This window comes from Triticum urartu, chromosome 4A, assembly GCF_056163025.1.
Source record: "Triticum urartu cultivar PI428250 chromosome 4A, HENAU_Tu73, whole genome shotgun sequence".
Lineage (NCBI taxonomy): Eukaryota > Viridiplantae > Streptophyta > Magnoliopsida > Poales > Poaceae > Triticum > Triticum urartu.
Genome location: NC_141876.1, coordinates 17,095,956 through 17,112,549, shown reverse-complemented (window position 1 = coordinate 17,112,549; position 16,594 = coordinate 17,095,956). Strand labels below are relative to the sequence as shown.

At 47.8% G+C, this 16,594-nt stretch overlaps 2 protein-coding genes across 2 annotated transcripts; one reads left to right on the top strand and one right to left on the bottom strand.

The window, feature by feature from the left end:
- The first annotated feature begins 10,532 nt into the window (after positions 1 to 10,532).
- On the top strand, positions 10,533 to 11,314 carry LOC125531505 (calcium-dependent protein kinase 9-like). The gene is made up of 2 exons (XM_087519483.1): positions 10,533 to 11,056; positions 11,164 to 11,314. The coding sequence occupies exons 1-2, from the start codon at positions 10,550 to 10,552 to the stop codon at positions 11,308 to 11,310; spliced, it is 654 nt and encodes a 217-aa protein (XP_087375609.1). The 5' UTR covers positions 10,533 to 10,549; the 3' UTR covers positions 11,311 to 11,314.
- A 672-nt stretch (positions 11,315 to 11,986) lies between these two features.
- Positions 11,987 to 14,064, bottom strand: LOC147974491 (uncharacterized). Its single transcript, XM_087519482.1, has 2 exons — positions 12,670 to 14,064; positions 11,987 to 12,577 (listed from the first exon to the last, which is right to left on the bottom strand). The coding sequence occupies exons 1-2, from the start codon at positions 13,934 to 13,936 to the stop codon at positions 12,273 to 12,275; spliced, it is 1,572 nt and encodes a 523-aa protein (XP_087375608.1). The 5' UTR covers positions 13,937 to 14,064; the 3' UTR covers positions 11,987 to 12,272.
- Between the last annotated feature and the right edge of the window lie 2,530 nt (positions 14,065 to 16,594).

Below are 16,594 nucleotides of genomic sequence, written 5' to 3'. Positions count from 1 at the left end.
TTCCGATTAATACAATTCTAGCATGAATAATAAACATTTATCATGATATAAGGAAATAAATAATAACTTTATTATTGCCTCTAGGGCATATTTCCTTCAGTCTCCCACTTGCACTAGAGTCAATAATCTAGATTACACAGTAATGATTCTAACACCCATGGAGCCTTGGTGCTGATCATGTTTTGCTCGTGGAAGAGGCTTAGTCAACGGGTCTGCAACATTCAGATCCGTATGTATCTTGCAAATCTCTATGTCTCCCACCTGGACTAGATCCCGGATGGAATTGAAGCGTCTCTTGATGTGCTTGGTTTTCTTGTGAAATCTGGATTCCTTTGCCAAGGCAATTGCACCAGTATTGTCACAAAAGATTTTCATTGGACCCGATGCACTAGGTATGACACCTAGATCGGATATGAACTCCTTCATCCAGACTCCTTCGTTTGCTGCTTCCGAAGCAGCTATGTACTCCGCTTCACATGTAGATCCTGCTACGACGCTTTTTTTAGAACTGCACCAACTGACAGCTCCACCGTTTAATGTAAACACGTATCCGGTTTGCGATTTAGAATCGTCCGGATCAGTATGAAAGCTTGCATCAACGTAACCTTTTACGGTGAGCTCTTTGTCACCTCCATATACGAGAAACATATCCTTAGTCCTTTTCAGGTATTTCAGGATGTTCTTGAACGCTGTCCAGTGATCCACTCCTGGATTATTTTGGTACCTCCCTGCTAAGCTTATAGCAAGGCACACATCAGGTCTGGTACACAGCATTGCATACATGATAGAGCCTATGGCTGAAGCATAGGGAACATCTTTCATTTTCTCTCTATCTTCTGAAGTGGTCGGGCATTGAGTCTGACTCAACTTCACACCTTGTAACACAGGCAAGAACCCTTTCTTTGCCTAATCCATTTTGAACTTTTTCAAAATCTTGTCAAGGTATGTGCTTTGTGAAAGTCCAATTAAGCGTCTTGATCTATCTCTATAGATCTTTATGCCTAATATGTAAGCAGCTTCACCGAGGTCTTTCATTGAAAAACTCTTATTCAAGTATCCCTTTATGCTATCCAGAAATTCTATATCATTTCCGATCAGTAATATGTCATCCACATATAATATCAGAAATGCTATAGAGCTCCCACTCACTTTCTTGTAAATACAGGCTTCTCCGAAAGTCTGTATAAAACCAAATGCTTTGATCACACTATCAAAACGTTTATTCCAACTCCGAGAGGCTTGCTCCAGTCCATAAATGGATCGCTGGAGCTTGCACACTTTGTTAGCTCCCTTTGGATCGACAAAATCTTCCGGTTGCATCATATACAACTCTTCTTCCAGAAATCCATTCAGGAATGCAGTTTTGACATCCATCTGCCAAATTTCATAATCATAAAATGCGGAAATTGCTAACATGATTCGGACGGACTTAAGTATCGCTACGGGTGAGAAGGTCTCATCGTTGTCAACCCCTTGAACTTGTCGAAAACCTTTTGCGACAAGTCGAGCTTTGTAGACAGTAACATTACCGTCAGCGTCAGTCTTCTTCTTGAAGATCCATTTATTCTCAATTGCTTGCCGATCATCGGGCAAGTCAACCAAAGTCCATACTTTGTTCTCATACATGGATCCCATCTCAGATTTCATGGCTTCGAGCCATTTTGCGGAATCTGGGCTCACCATCGCTTCTTCATAGTTCGTAGGTTCATCATGATCTAGTAGCATGACTTCCAGAACTGGATTACCGTACCACTCTGGCGCGGATCTCACTCTGGTTGATCTACGAGGTTCAGTAGTATCTTGTTTTGAAGTTTCATGATCATTATCATTAACTTCCTCACTTATTGGTGTAGGTGTCGCAGAAACAGTTTTCTGTGATGTACTATTTTCCAATAAGGGAGCAGGCACAGTTACCTCGGCAAGTTCTACTTTTCTCCCACTCACTTCTTTTGAGAGAAATTCCTTCTCTAGAAAGGATCCATTCTTAGCAACGAATGTCTTGCCTTTAGATCTGTGATAGAAGGTGTACCCAACAGTCTCCTTTGGGTATCCTATGAAGACACATTTCTCCGATTTGGGTTCGAGCTTATCAGGTTGAAGCTTTTTCACATAAGCATCGCAGCCCCAAACTTTAAGATACGACAACTTTGGTTTCTTGCCAAACCATAGTTCAAAAGGCATCGTCTCAATGGATTTTGATGGTGCCCTATTTAATGTGAATGCGGCCGTCTCTAAAGCGTATCCCCAAAACGATAGCGGTAAATCAGTAAGAGACATCATAGATCGCACCATATCTAGTAAAGTACGATTACGATGTTCGGATACACCATTACGCTGTCGTGTTCCGGGTGGCGTGAGTTGCGAAACTATTCCACAATTTTTCAAATGTACACCAAACTCGTAACTCAAATATTCTCCTCCACGATCAGATCATAGAAACTTTATTTTCTTGTTACGATGATTTTCTACTTCACTCTGAAATTCATTGAACTTTTCAAATGTCTCAGACTTATGTTTCATTAAGTAGATATACCCATATCTGCTTAAGTCATCTGTGAAGGTGAGAAAATAACGATATCCGCCACGAGCCTCAATATTCATCGGACCACATACACCTGTATGTATGATTTCCCACAAATCCGTTGCTCTCTCCATAGTACCGGAGAACGGTGTTTTAGTCATCTTGCCCATGAGGCACGGTTCTCAAGTACCAAGTGATTCATAATCAAGTGGTTCCAACAGTCCATCATTATGGAGTTTCTTCATGCGCTTTACGCCGATATGACCTAAACGGCAGTGCCACAAATAAGTTGCACTATCATTATAAACTCTACATCTTTTGGCTTCAACATTATGAATATGTGTATCACTACTATCGAGATTCAACAAGAATAGACCACTCTTCAAGGGTGCATGACCATAAAAGATATTACTCATATAAATAGAACAACCATTATTCTCCGATTTAAATGAATAACCGTCTCGCATTAAACAAGATCCAGATATAATGTTCATGCTCAACGCTGGCACCAAATAACAATTATTTAGGTCTAATACTAATCCCGAAGGTAGATGTAGAGGTAGCGTGCCGACCGCGATCACATCCACTTTGGAACCGTTTCCCACGCGCATCGTCACCTCGTCCTTAGCCAATCTTCGCTTAATCCGTAGTCCCTGTTTCGAGTTGCAAATATTAGCAACAGAACCAGTATCAAATACCCAGGTGCTACTGCTAGCATTAGTAAGGTACACATCAATAACATGTATATCACATATACCTTTGTTCACCTTGCCATCCTTCTTATCCGCCAAATACTTGGGGCAGTTCCGCTTCCAGTGACCAGTCTGCTTGCAGTAGAAGCACTCAGTTTCAGGCTTAGGTCCAGACTTGGGTTTCTTCTCTTGAGCAGCAACTTGCTTGCCATTCTTCTTGAAGTTCCCCTTCTTCTTCCCTTTGCCCTTTTTCTTGAAACTAGTGGTCTTGTTAACCATCAACACTTGATGCTCCTTTTTTGATTTCTACCTCCACAGCTTTCAGCATTGCGAAGAGCTCGGGAATAGTCTTATTCATCCCTTGCATATTATAGTTCATCACGAAGCTCTTGTAGCTTGGTGGCAGTGATTGGAGAATTCTGTCAATGATGCAATCATCTAGAAGATTAACTCCCAATTGAATCAAGTGATTATTATACCCAGACATTTAAAGTATATGCTCACTGACAGAACTGTTCTCCTCCATCTTGCAGCTATAGAACTTATTGGAGACTTCATATCTCTCAATCCGGGCATTTGCTTGAAATATCAACTTCAACTCCTGGAACATCTCATATGCTCCATGACGTTCAAAACGTCGTTGAAGTCCCGATTCTAAGCCGTAAAGCATGGCACACTGAACTATCGAGTAGTCATCAGCTTTGCTCTGCCAGACGTTCATAACATCTGGTGTTGCTCCAGCAGCAGGCCTGGCACCCAACGGTGCTTCCAGGACGTAATTCTTCTGTGCAGCAATGAGGACAATCCTCAAGTTACGGACCCAGTCCGTGTAATTGCTACCATCATCTTTCAACTTTGCTTTCTCAAGGAACACATTAAAATTCAACGGAACAACAGCACGAGCCATCTATCTACAATCAAACATAAACAAGCAAGATACTATCAGGTACTAAGTTCATGATAAATTTAAGTTCAATTAATCATATTACTTAAGAACTCCCACTTAGATAGACATCCCTATAATCCTCTAAGTGATCACGTGATCCAAATCAACTAAACCATGTCCGATCATCACGTGAGATGGAGTAGTTTCATTGGTGAACATCATTATGTTGATCATATCTACTATATGATTCACGCTCGACCTTTCGGTCTCCGTGTTCCGAGGCCATATCTGTACATATGCTAGGCTCGTCAAGTATAACCTGAGTATTCCGCGTGTGCAACTGTTTTGCACCCGTTGTATTTAAACGTAGAGCCTATCACACCCGATCATCACGTGGTGTCTCAGCACGAAGAACTTTCGCAACGGTGCATACTGAGGGAGAACACTTCTTGATAATTTAGTGAGGGATCATCTTATAATGCTACCGTCAATCAAAGCAAGATAAGATGCATAAAAGATAAACATCACATGCAATCAATATAAGTGATATGATATGGCCATCATCATCCTGTGCCTGTGATCTCCATCTCCGAAGCACCGTCATGATCACCATCGTCACCGGCGCGACACCTTGATCTCCATCGTAGCATCGTTGTCGTCTCGCCAATCTCATGCTTCCACGACTATCGCTACCGCTTAGTGATAAAGTAAAGCATTACATCGCGATTGCATTGCATACAATAAAGCAACAACCATATGGCTCCTGCCAGTTGCCGATAACTCGGTTACAAAACATGATCATCTCATACAAATTTAGCATCATGTCTTGGCCATATCACATCACAACATGCCCTGCAAAAACAAGTTAGACGCCCTCTACTTTGTTGTTGCAAGTTTTACGCGGCTGCTACGGGCTTAAGCAAGAACCAATCTCACCTACGCATCAAAACCACAACGATAGTTTGTCAATTTGACTCCATTTTAACCTTCGCAAGGACCGGACGTAGCCACACTCGGTTCAACTAAAGTTGGAGAAACAGTCACCCGCAAGTCACCTATGTGCAAAGCACGTCGGGGAAACCGGTCACGCGTAAGCGTACGCGTAATGTCGGTCCGGGCCGCTTCATCCAACAATACCGCCGAACCAAAGTATGACATGCTGGTAGGCAGTATGACTTATATCGCCCACAACTCACTTGTGTTCTACTCGTGCATATAACATCAAACCATAAAACCAGGCTCTGATACCACTGTTGGGTAACGCAGTAATTTCAAAAAATTTCCTACGCACACGCAAGATCATGGTGATGCACAGCAACGAGAGGGGAGAGTGTTGTCTACGTACCCACGCAGACCGACTGCGGAAGCGTTGACGCAACGTAGAGGAAGTAGTCGTACGTCTTCCCGATCCGACCGATCCAAGCACCGTTACTCCGGCACCTCCGAGTTCTTAGCACACGTACAGCTCGATGACGGTCCCCGGGCTCCGATCCAGCAAAGCTTCGGGGATGAGTTCCGTCAGCACGACGGCGTGGTGACGATGATGATGTTCTACCGACGCAGGGCTTCACCTAAGCACTACAACGATATGATCGAGGTGGAATATGGTGGCAGGGGGCACCGCACACGGCTAAGGAACGATCTCAATGATCAACTTGTGTGTTCTAGGATACCCCCTGCCCCCGTATATAAAGGAGCAAGGGGGAGGCCGGCCGGCCCTATGGGGCGCGCCAAGGGGAGGGGGAGTCCTCCTCCTAGTGGGAGTAGGACTCCTACTAGGAGGGGGAAGGAAAAGAGGGAGAGGGAGAAGGAAAGAGGGGCCGCGCCCCCTCCCTAATCCAATTCAGACTCCCCATGGGGGGGGGCGCCACCTCCTAGGCCGCAGCCCTTTCTCTCCCCTAAAGCCCAATAAGGCCCATTACTTCTTCCGGTAAGGTTCCGGTAACCCTCCGACTCTCCGGTTTTCTCCGAAATCACTCGGAACAATTCCGGTGTCCGAATATAGCCGTCCAATATATCAATCTTTATTTCTCGACCATTTCGAGACTCCTCGTCATGTCCGTGATCACATCCGGGACTCCGAACTAACTTCGGTACATCAAAATGCATAAACTCATAATAATTGTCATCGTAACATTAAGCGTGCGGACCCTACGGTTCGAGAACAATGCAGACATGACTGAGACACATCTCCGGTCAATAACCAATAGCGGGACCTAGATGCCCATATTGGCTCCTACATATTCTACGAAGATCTTTATCGGTCAGACCGTATAACAACATACGTTGTTCCCTTTGTCATCGGTATGTTACTTGCCCGAGATTCGATCGTCGGTATCCAATACCTAGTTCAATCTCGTTACCGGCAAGTCTCTTTACTCGTTCTGTAATACATCATCCCGCAACTAACTCATTAGTTGCAATGCTTGCAAGGCTTATGTGATGTGCATTACCGAGAGGGCCCAGAGATACCTCTCCGACAATCGGAGTGACAAATCCTAATCTCGAAATACGCCAACCCAACATCTACCTTTGGAGACACCTGTAGAGCTCCTTTATAATCACCCAGTTACGTTGTGACGTTTGGTAGCACACAAAGTGTTCCTCTGGTAAACGGGAGTTGCATAATCTCATAGTCATAGGAACATGTATAAGTCATGAAGAATGCAATAGCAACATACTAAACGATCGGGTGCTAAGCTAATGGAATGGGTCATGTCAATCAGATCATTCAACTAATGATGTGACCTCGTTAATCAAATAACAACATTTTGTTCATGGTTAGGAAACATAACCATCTTTGATTAACGAGCTAGTCAAGTAGAGGCATACTAGTGACACTAAGTTTGTCTATGTATTCACACATGTATTATGTTTCCGGTTAATACAATTCTAGCATGAATAATAAACATTTATCATGATATAAGGAAATAAATAATAACTTTATTATTGCCTCTAGGGCATATTTCCTTCACCTCCCCACCCGGTTGTGTTAGGTCAGCCCATAGGAACACTTTGGTGCAACATCCGGGCCAGACCCATAGCAAGATCCCCTCCGTGTAGACCCCACGCGTCCGTTTCCCCCTCCAGGTGCCGGCGGCGGCGCCGTTCGTGAGGGGGGGCACACCCCGGACACGCTTGCCGGGCGTTTGCAACCGCCACAACACTTCCAGACTTGTGAGAGGCCGCCTACGAAGATTTGGCGGCATGCTAGCCCCCGGAGGCCGCCGGCCACAGCCGTAGACGCGCGAAGGGCAATCCGCGTAGAGGGAATTTTTCGGATACTTCTCCATCACCAAAAATTATGAAAAAATACCATCGTTCCTATAGCACATGTGCCCGCGTCGTGCAAAAAAACTCATGATTTTATCGCGCTCCGAGTATTTAGTAATATTGACGCCGCATCGTTACCGCAGAACGTCTACTACCGTGTCATCGCCGTCCGTGAGGGGGGGCCACGCCCCGGAGACGCGTCCCGCTTCTTCGGACATGCCACCACACCACCCCGCATGTATGAGGGCCCGGTGCGATGCTCCGGTGGCATTGCTACCCCCCCAGTGCCCCCGTCCTGCCTAACCCTGTAGCGTTTGACCACGGGATCTAGCCCTTTGACTTTGCACGGACGGGCTTTGACCAGTGGACCTCCCCACCCGGTTGTGTTAGGTCAGCCCATAGGAACACTTTGGTGCAACATCCGGGCCAGACCCACAGCAAGATCCCCTCCGTGTAGACCCCACGCGTCCGTTTCCCCCCTCCAGGTGCCGGCGGTGGCGCCGTCCGTGAGGGGGGCACACCCCGGACACGCGTGCCGGGCGTTTGCAACCGCCACAACACTTCCAGACTTGTGAGAGGCCGCCTACGCAAGATTTGGCGGCATGCTAGCCCCCAGAGGCCGCCGGCCACAGCCGTAGACGCGCGAAGGGCAATCCGCGTAGAGGGAATTTTTCGGATACTTCTCCATCACCAAAAATTATGAAAAAATACCATCGTTCCTATAGCACATGTGCCCGCGTCGTGCAAAAAAACTCATGATTTTATCGCGCTCCGAGTATTTAGTAATATTGACGCCGCATCATTACCGCAGAACGTCTACTACCGTGTCATCGCCGTCCGTGAGGGGGGGCCACGCCCCGGAGACGCGTCCCGCCTCTTCGGACATGCCACCACACCACCCCGCATGTATGAGGGCCCGGTGCGACGCTCCGGTGGCATTGCTACCCCCCAGTGCCCCCGTCCCGCCTAACCCTGTAGCGTTTGACCACGGGATCTAGCCCTTTGACTTTGCACGGACGGGCTTTGACCAGTGGACCTCCCCACCCGGTTGTGTTAGGTCAGCCCATAGGAACACTTTGGTGCAACATCCGGGCCAGATGTTGCCGTGGGCCTCTGGGCTGACCTTAGACAATCGGGTGGATACGTCTACTGCTCAAAGCCTGTCCGTGCAAAGTCAAAGGGGTAGATCCCATGGTCAAACGCTACAGGGTTTGGCGGGACGAGGGCCCTAGGGGGGTAGCAATGCCACCGGAGCATCGCACCGGGACCTCATACAAGCCGCGTGCCGGGTGCCTACGCCTGCCACCATGCTTATATAACCGTAGGAGGGCCACCGCAACACCTGGTGGCATTGCTACCCCCCAGGTACCCCGTCCCGTCTAACCCTGACACAGACGACCGCCGGGTCTATCCCTTTGACTTTCGCTGGACGTAGTTTGACCGGTGGACCTTTTCACCTTGTTGTCATAGCCCAGCCATAGGTACACCCCCCAACACAGTCCCGGCACAACCCACCCCAAGATTCCCTCTGCGTCGGCCCGACATGGCCGTTCCCCCCCGGGGCACGGCGGCATCGACGCCCGTGAGGGGGGAGGGGGCACACCCCGAAGCCGCGTGCCTGTGCCTGCCACCACGTTTCCACAACCGTAGGAGGGCCCACCGCAACACCTGGCGGCATTGCTACCCCCCACAGGTACCCAGCCCGTCCCGTCTAACCTCTCCGTGACACGACGAAAGAAGGCCCGTGTGGGGGGCAATCGATATATGTTTTCTGTACATTTAAGTTAATGAAATTAGTATTGGAAAAAAAATAAAAAATAATAAGAGAAAATACAAAAAATATAAAAATATTATTAGAAATCTATGCCTACGGCCTAGCCGTCGGCATAGCTACGGCCACGGAACGGTAGAGCCCTGGATCGATGACGTGGCGTAGGGCGGAGATCAATGACATGGCAAAAACCATGGGCCAGGCCTATGCCGACGGCCTAGCCGCCGGCATAGAAATGCCATCCCACGGGACCGGCGAACGACGCGGATCGATGACGTGGCGGCGCGGCGGATCGATGACGTCGGCGTAGCTATGCCGACGGCCACCGTTAGCCCGTCGGCGTAGCCTGACGCCCTCAAACTGCCGTCGCCGCCCGGGTAGACGGGCCCACGCGATATGCCGATGGCCCCCGTCGGTATATTCGAAGAAACACCGACGGCTTATCCATGCCAACGGCCCCCGTCGGCATAGATGGTTATACGCCGACGGCCTTTCTACGCCGACGACTTTAGTTGGGCCGTCGGGGTATGCCCATATATGCCGACGGGGGCTGTCGGCATAGATATGCCCGTCGGCAACTGCCTAAATTCTGGTAGTGTAAGCACCAAGGTCACTGACGATGGCATCGGGACGAGCGAAGCGAGTTTTGGGTACGCCGGCAAGGCCTCCGCTAGGAACGAGCCATAGCTCGAGGCGAATTAGAAGGTTGATGGTTTGGGGTGCTGGAGGGTGCCAACACATTGGAGATCGATCGGCGGTGAGTGGACGTCGTTGAAGATGAAACACCATCCGACGGTTGAGATAAAAGAAGAGAAACCGATAGACCCTTGGGAGAAAAAACTAAGGTGACGCGCACCTAGGTGCTCCATAATTTTGCACGCCTGATCAAGTTTTTCTTTTTTGCACTTGCGAAATCAGGAATTTCTGTTTTTTTACCTGAAAAGCTAATGAGACTAATCAGTCAATGGTAAATGCTAGTACGACGTTTTTTTTTTCGAGAAAAATGCTAGTACGATGTTGACTTGAGTAAAAATCTGTTGCGGTGCAGGGGAGCGGTTCTCAGAGATCATGGGCAGCCCGTACTACATGGCCCCGGAGGTGCTCCGGACATCTGGAGCGCCGGTGTCATCCTCTACATCCTTCTCTGCGGCGTCCCTCCCTTCTGGGCCGAGACGGAGCAGGGCGTGGCGCGCTCCATGCTCCGCGGCGTACTCAACTTCGACCACGAGCCCTGGCCCTGGATCTCCGACAGCGCCAAGAGCCTCGTGCGCCAGATGCTCGAGATGGACCCCCACAAGCGCCTCACCGCCCGCCAAGTCCTCGGTCGGTAACCGTGCTCGATCTCGACTCAAACATGCATCATCAATGGCGGCTGATGATCAAACATGCATCATCAATGGCGGCTGATGATCTGTCCATCTACGTTGGCACCAAACGTGCCGCTAGGGGACGTGGTGCGGGCGAGGCTGAAGCAGTTCTCCATCATGAACCGCTTCAAGAAGAAGGCGATGCAGGTCATCGCAGAGCACCTGTCGGCGGAGGAGGTGGAGGTGATCAAGGAGATGTTCGCACTCATGGACACGGACAACAACGGCCGGGTCACGCTGGAGGAGCTCAAGGCCGGCCTCGCCAGGGTTGGCCCCAAGATGGCGGAGCCCGAGATGGAGCTGCTCATGGAAGCCGCCGACGTGGACGGCGATGGCTACCTTGACTACGCCGAGTTCGTCGCCGTCACCATCCACCTGCAGCGCCTCTCCAGCGACCAGCACCTCCGCAAGGCCTTCCTCTTCTTCGACCGCGACAGCAGCGGCTACATCAAGCGTGCCGAGCTCGCCGACGCGCTCGCCGATGACTCCGGCAAGGCCGACGACGCCGTCGTCGACCATGTCCTGCAGGAGGTCGACACCGACAAGGTACGTACTTCTTACCTCTGTGCTTAATTTGAATCCAATCGACAAATTGTCATGCATTTCCAAGATCATCCTGAATCCATCTGTGGTCGCCGGTGGCACGCTTGCAGGATGGCCGGGTCAGCTTCGAGGAGTTCGTGGCGATGATGAAAGCCGGGACGGACTGGCGGAAAGCATCGCGCCAGTACTCCAAACAGCGCTTCAAGTCCCTCAGCAACAGCCTCATCAAGGACGGCTCCATCTCCATGGCGCGCTGATCATCCATCACACATACATAGATGATTGTTGTGATGCTTGGTTTTTTATGCATACATCAATTGAATTGTATTTGATTTTTTTCCTGATCCCGCGTTTGTTCATACGTTTGTTGTAGACTGTCTGAATCATCAGCAAAATTAATGCGGAAATGTTTTTGGACTGGCGTTGGATCATGCATGTAATTATGTGTGCTCGAAGAGACATCTAAAGTCCCCCAATGATAGAACGAGCAACTAAGGACGGGGACAGACATCTAAAGGTTAGGGCTTTTGCTCTTTCCCGTTTCCGCTTTGGGGGGTGCATGCAGCATGCCTAGCTAAGGGAAAAATAATGATGGATTAAACAGCAGGGAAAGCAACAGTCAAACATGATTAAGACATGAGGCGCCGTGCAGTAAGGGAAAATGATGCATCCAGCCATCCATGATTCCCTTCCATTCCAAATAAGCAAGACCACGGCCCATTGCTACTAGGTTTATTATTATTTTCCAAATTCTCACACCCTAGCATCAAAGAAGCAAATGCATTAACACGGCACTGGAGAGTTCCCAGAACACAAGAAACCAGAATTTTTCTTCAGGTCAGCTAGCTGTCTGACAAAGTCCTACCAGTATGATGCCACCCATACGGCTTGCTAGTAGTTGCTATGTATGCTCTCCTACCCTTTTGGATCAATCAAACGAGCGGAGGATCGAGCTGGACAAGTCTTCTGGGAACACAAGAAACCAGAATTATTCTCTATGTCAATTGTGAATTGTCTGACCAAATCCTACCAGCAGAATCTTCCCAACGCTAAACAAACCAGAAGTAGATCACGCGCGAGAAACATTTTATTAGAAAATAACCTCGCCGCAACTCTGCGTCATCTGCTATGGTGACACCCAACACCTCGCATAGAAAAACTCACAAGGATTCTAGTAAAAGACATAATGGAAATAGTGCAGCTGAAGGACGAGGAGGTCCTAGATGGACGAGGAACCGGCAGCAGGGGCGGAGATGGTGGAGAGCTCCTCAGCGAGGGCGGCAGCAAGCGGCGCACGGAGGCGCTCGAGCTCGTCGATGACTGCGGCGAGGACAGGCTTGGAGTGCATCGCCTCCTTCTGCTGCTCTTGGCTAAGCATCTTGCCGGCGGCAACGGACTCTTCCATCCGCGCGATGCGATTCTGCTGCTTCCGCAGCGCGTGGAGACGCTTCGACAACACCGAGAGGATCGGTCCCTCCTTGGTTTCCATTATTGTCGCTTTGGTTTCAAATTCTTTAACCAACTCTGCAAAAAAAACATGCAAAGCATAAAGTATGTCAACAGTAATAAAATTGTTCAACAACACAAAATCCGCTAACTACTATTTTGACGAGTACCTGAAGTCGTGCCGAAAGAGCTAAGAAGAAGACACGGCTCATAGGCGGGTTCGAACCACTGCATCTTTTGAGCAGAACATTGCGCACCAGATTCGAGCTTCGAACTTTTAGTGTTGACAGTAAGTACATACGCTGTCCGATGGCACATGCTCTCCTTCGCCATAATGTAAATAATATCGTCATCGAGCAAACTTAATGTAGGGCCAGCGGTAGTGAATTTCCTCCATGTCAAATTGTTTTCCTCGTCAAACATCCCAGGCAAGAGACTCGGCAAACTCGGGTCAGTGAAATATATCTCAGACGTATCAATCGTCATGCCATCATGCCAAACATCATCTGAATAGATTGATCTGGTCCATGTTCTAGCCGTCCAGCCATGATCTTGTGCTTGCTTCATGCTGCGAATAGCATTTTCCGCATGGAAATTTAACCCAACAAACTTGATCAAACCATTGCATATCGTGACATGACGGTGTGGTCTTGGGGTGAAATTCTCATACGTCAAGTGGAACTCAGAGGGATCACACGGTTCCGGTATTGGCAACGGGATGAAGCGGATGATAGGCTTGCTGTCCAAAACATTGCATAAGAGAATTCCCCACCAAAGATCGATCCAGCCTATGACACCCTTGCCTGCATAGGCCACGCTCATGGCGTTATGAAGCGATATCTTATGCTTGGCATTCCTTGTTTCGCCATCCTCCTCGGCGACATAAGCCGCCTCGGAGTGCCAAGCATTCATGTCGGAGCGGTAGACGTGGAGCGTGTAATGTCTGCGAGACTCGGGCACGATATATTCGACACGAGGGAAAACGACAGCAAAGTCTTCTTCGCAATTGTTGTCAGTGACAGGCAAGACGGCGGCCAAATTTTGCGAGAACGAAGACGGATAGGGCCTTGGGATAAGATGGAGAGAGGCGGAACCTGGCCCTGCTGCTTTGTAGACGAAATAGTCGATGAACCGCAAATAATGGTTGGCACTGTCCAAGAAAGTGATAGCCAGCAGCACGAACCCTCCGGCTATGCCAAGTATAGAAGGATCCGCAACCAAACTATCCCCGGTCTGATGATCGACGCAGCGGGCAAAGCACAGCGAGATGGCCGGGGGATCGGTTGTTTTCAAGGAGACCTCGACCCCGAATCCTTGGCTGTTGTTGGTTTTTGCGGTGGTGGAATTTTCCAGATCACCGATTAGGCAATTCTTATCCAAGAGGATGTGGGGGTGGCGGCGATCGCCGGGGGTAAGGTGGTCTGGCATGACGTGCATGATGTGGATCGTGGGAGGCGGCGGATGGCTCCTGCAGAAGAAGGTCCTGCGGAAGCTCGGAACAGAGGGCGAAGAAGGTCGGAGTGGAGCCGAACCCTAGTCCCTAGCGATGGAGGCGGCGGCACGAGAGAGAGAGAGAGAGAGACGGATCGAGCGAGGGGAAGGAGATGAGACGCGCAGATGTAGCCGGGTCGATCTTTTCCTGATCGACGCGTCGGCGTGGGCGCGCGCGTGATCTTGTCGTACGAGTACGTCCGATCCAACGAAGCGATCGATCGATTTCCTAGATAGCTTTTCGAACGCAAACAACACTGCATGCATGCATGCGTCCGTGCCTAGCTACCTGATCGATCAAAGGATGCCAAAAATTGTGCATCAGGACATCTAGGTCCTCCGGCTACAAACTTTTGTACTCCAGTTTGCAGTCTTATGCTTCATCAGAACATCTTTTTAAGGGGAAAACATCCTCCGTTCACAAAAAAGAAGAAGAAGGGGAAAGCATCCTCCATGTGTTCTCTTTAATTGAAAGATAACAAAAGTGGACATGCTTCATGAGACGATGGGTTTTAAGCATCAAACAAGGTTCTAGTTGCTATCTTTCATCAGTAATGCAGCAAACAATAAATATTTCTAGATTGTGTACCACTATTTATTTTGTGCATCAGATCTGGTAAGGCTCTCCGTGTTTCTCTTTTCCTATTCGTTTGTTCTGGAAAGCACATATTATGAGGTCCAAACTATTGTGGAGAAGAGGCTAAGCCTATGAGTTGGAATACAAAATAGCAAAATAAAGAAGTAGTATTACAAAGAAAAGAAGACACTTGAATGATAGGTTGTTTCCTGAAGTTATTCATGGTTTCATGACCTTGCAATTCTAATGATGTAGACACAGTTTGTTAATTCATGATTTACTTGTATCTTGCATGCATGTCCTAAGAAACACATGACAAACAATCTTGCATGCATGTCCTAAGAAACACATGACAAACAATCTTCCTCATTGTATTTGTTTTCTCATTTTATCTTCTGGAAATGGATACATTTTCATCTCAATTTTATTACATAAGCAATCGGCCACAAAGTTGTCAAAGCCAAAAGACTTCGGGCAACAAACAGAGTGCCATATTTAGATGCACCTGTGCTTTGTCTCTCCAGGACTAGTGCTACCTCCAGGACTTTATTTTGATTCCCGGGCTATGGAAGGACACCTAAGTAGTAAAAGTATTGAATGAGAATATATATTAAAAGAATCTTGTAATTAAAAAAACAGTATAACACAGCTACCTAGGGGCCTTCACAGTAATTTAAAAAATCTTTTATTATATTGATTTTTTTTGCTTCACAAAGAAATCACGTGGAAGCACAACATGAATGATGACACATTGTAGAAAGAAAATTCCACTTGTTTCAAAGGCATGGATCTCATGCTTCCATCAATTATAAAACTAGATAACCAGTTACGCCAATGGCGCAAAGGCCAAGAGTAAGCCATGTATTGAAAGAGTGTACATTAATATTATTCGGACACATATTGCACAAGGTTGAAACTTTTAAGCCTCACATTCCCAAGAAATCTTAAGGAGGGCCAACATAATTGAAATCACTGATGCAAAGTATCAGCAGTTAGTAATATTTATACACACAACTTTTTTATTGTAGTCATATGATGATGAAATCAGTACATCAGCACCAAGGATAGCCGATTACACAAACAAAAATTATGCATCCCACTGAACAACACTATTATGCAGGACTCATTTTAAAAGGCCCTCGGTTCTAATTTCTATAAGAGCTTGAAGCTTTGGAGCCAAGGCTACGGACCTTCAAATCCAACCAAACATCTTATCATGCAAACACGGTAAAATGGGAAAGAAAGACTCTAAATGTGGCGCATCAAAAGCGGAAGAAAATGTTGAACGACCTGGGCATGAGGAGTTGTGTCGGTGACCTGGTGATGTTGCGTGGATGTGGACCAGCCTGATGACGGTGGTGGCGGCGCCCTCCTCGTCGACCTTCAGCAGCTCGCCAGAGTCTGCAATGCTCATACTCTGCATCGAGTAAACCCATCTCACTAAGAACGGGAATGAGCATCACTTTTGGCATGATCTTGATAGCATCCGCTTCCTACAATAGAACATGCAAAGAGAACATAATGAGGATAATATTATGCATGCACCACTCTACACAAAAAACTCTCCAAGGAAGCAGCTTTTATTACTCTACCTCCAGTTCTCTAGCTTTCAATATTAAAGGAAAAAAGCAATTCCCAATGGCGTAAAGGGCGAGAGGGAGCCAAGTATTATGAGAATATTCAGACACCCAAGTCTTTACTGTTGGTACATAGATGTTTAGTTACAATGTGATACACAAAGAAAGTAGATAGGAAGGGATACATTATTACAAAACAGTATAATAGAGCGAGTTACGGCCATCCACAGCGATTTGACATTGCCAACCATCGGATCGCACATACGAACGCACCAGATTGGTTGATTGTCCCACCACACCCATCATGATCCTTTTATTATGTTACCCCATGCCTCATTGCCGGCCCAACGTGCCTGGGCCGCTGCTCCAGAGGATGATCTGGGTGCTCTCTCATCAACTGGACCAATAAACTGTTAACTGGGCCTTCATACTAGCCCAGATTTATTTCTT

Excerpts from the sequence above, each read along its gene's own strand:
- LOC147974491 (XM_087519482.1), bottom strand. The coding sequence starts at position 13,936 with ATGCACGTCATGCCAGACCACCTTACCCCCGGCGATCGCCGCCACCCC. Across the intron at positions 12,578-12,669 it reads CTCTTTCGGCACGACTTCAG|AGTTGGTTAAAGAATTTGAA; the intron begins GTACTCGTCAAA and ends TTTTTTTTGCAG.
- LOC125531505 (XM_087519483.1), top strand. The coding sequence starts at position 10,550 with ATGATCTGTCCATCTACGTTGGCACCAAACGTGCCGCTAGGGGACGTG. Across the intron at positions 11,057-11,163 it reads AGGAGGTCGACACCGACAAG|GATGGCCGGGTCAGCTTCGA; the intron begins GTACGTACTTCT and ends GCACGCTTGCAG.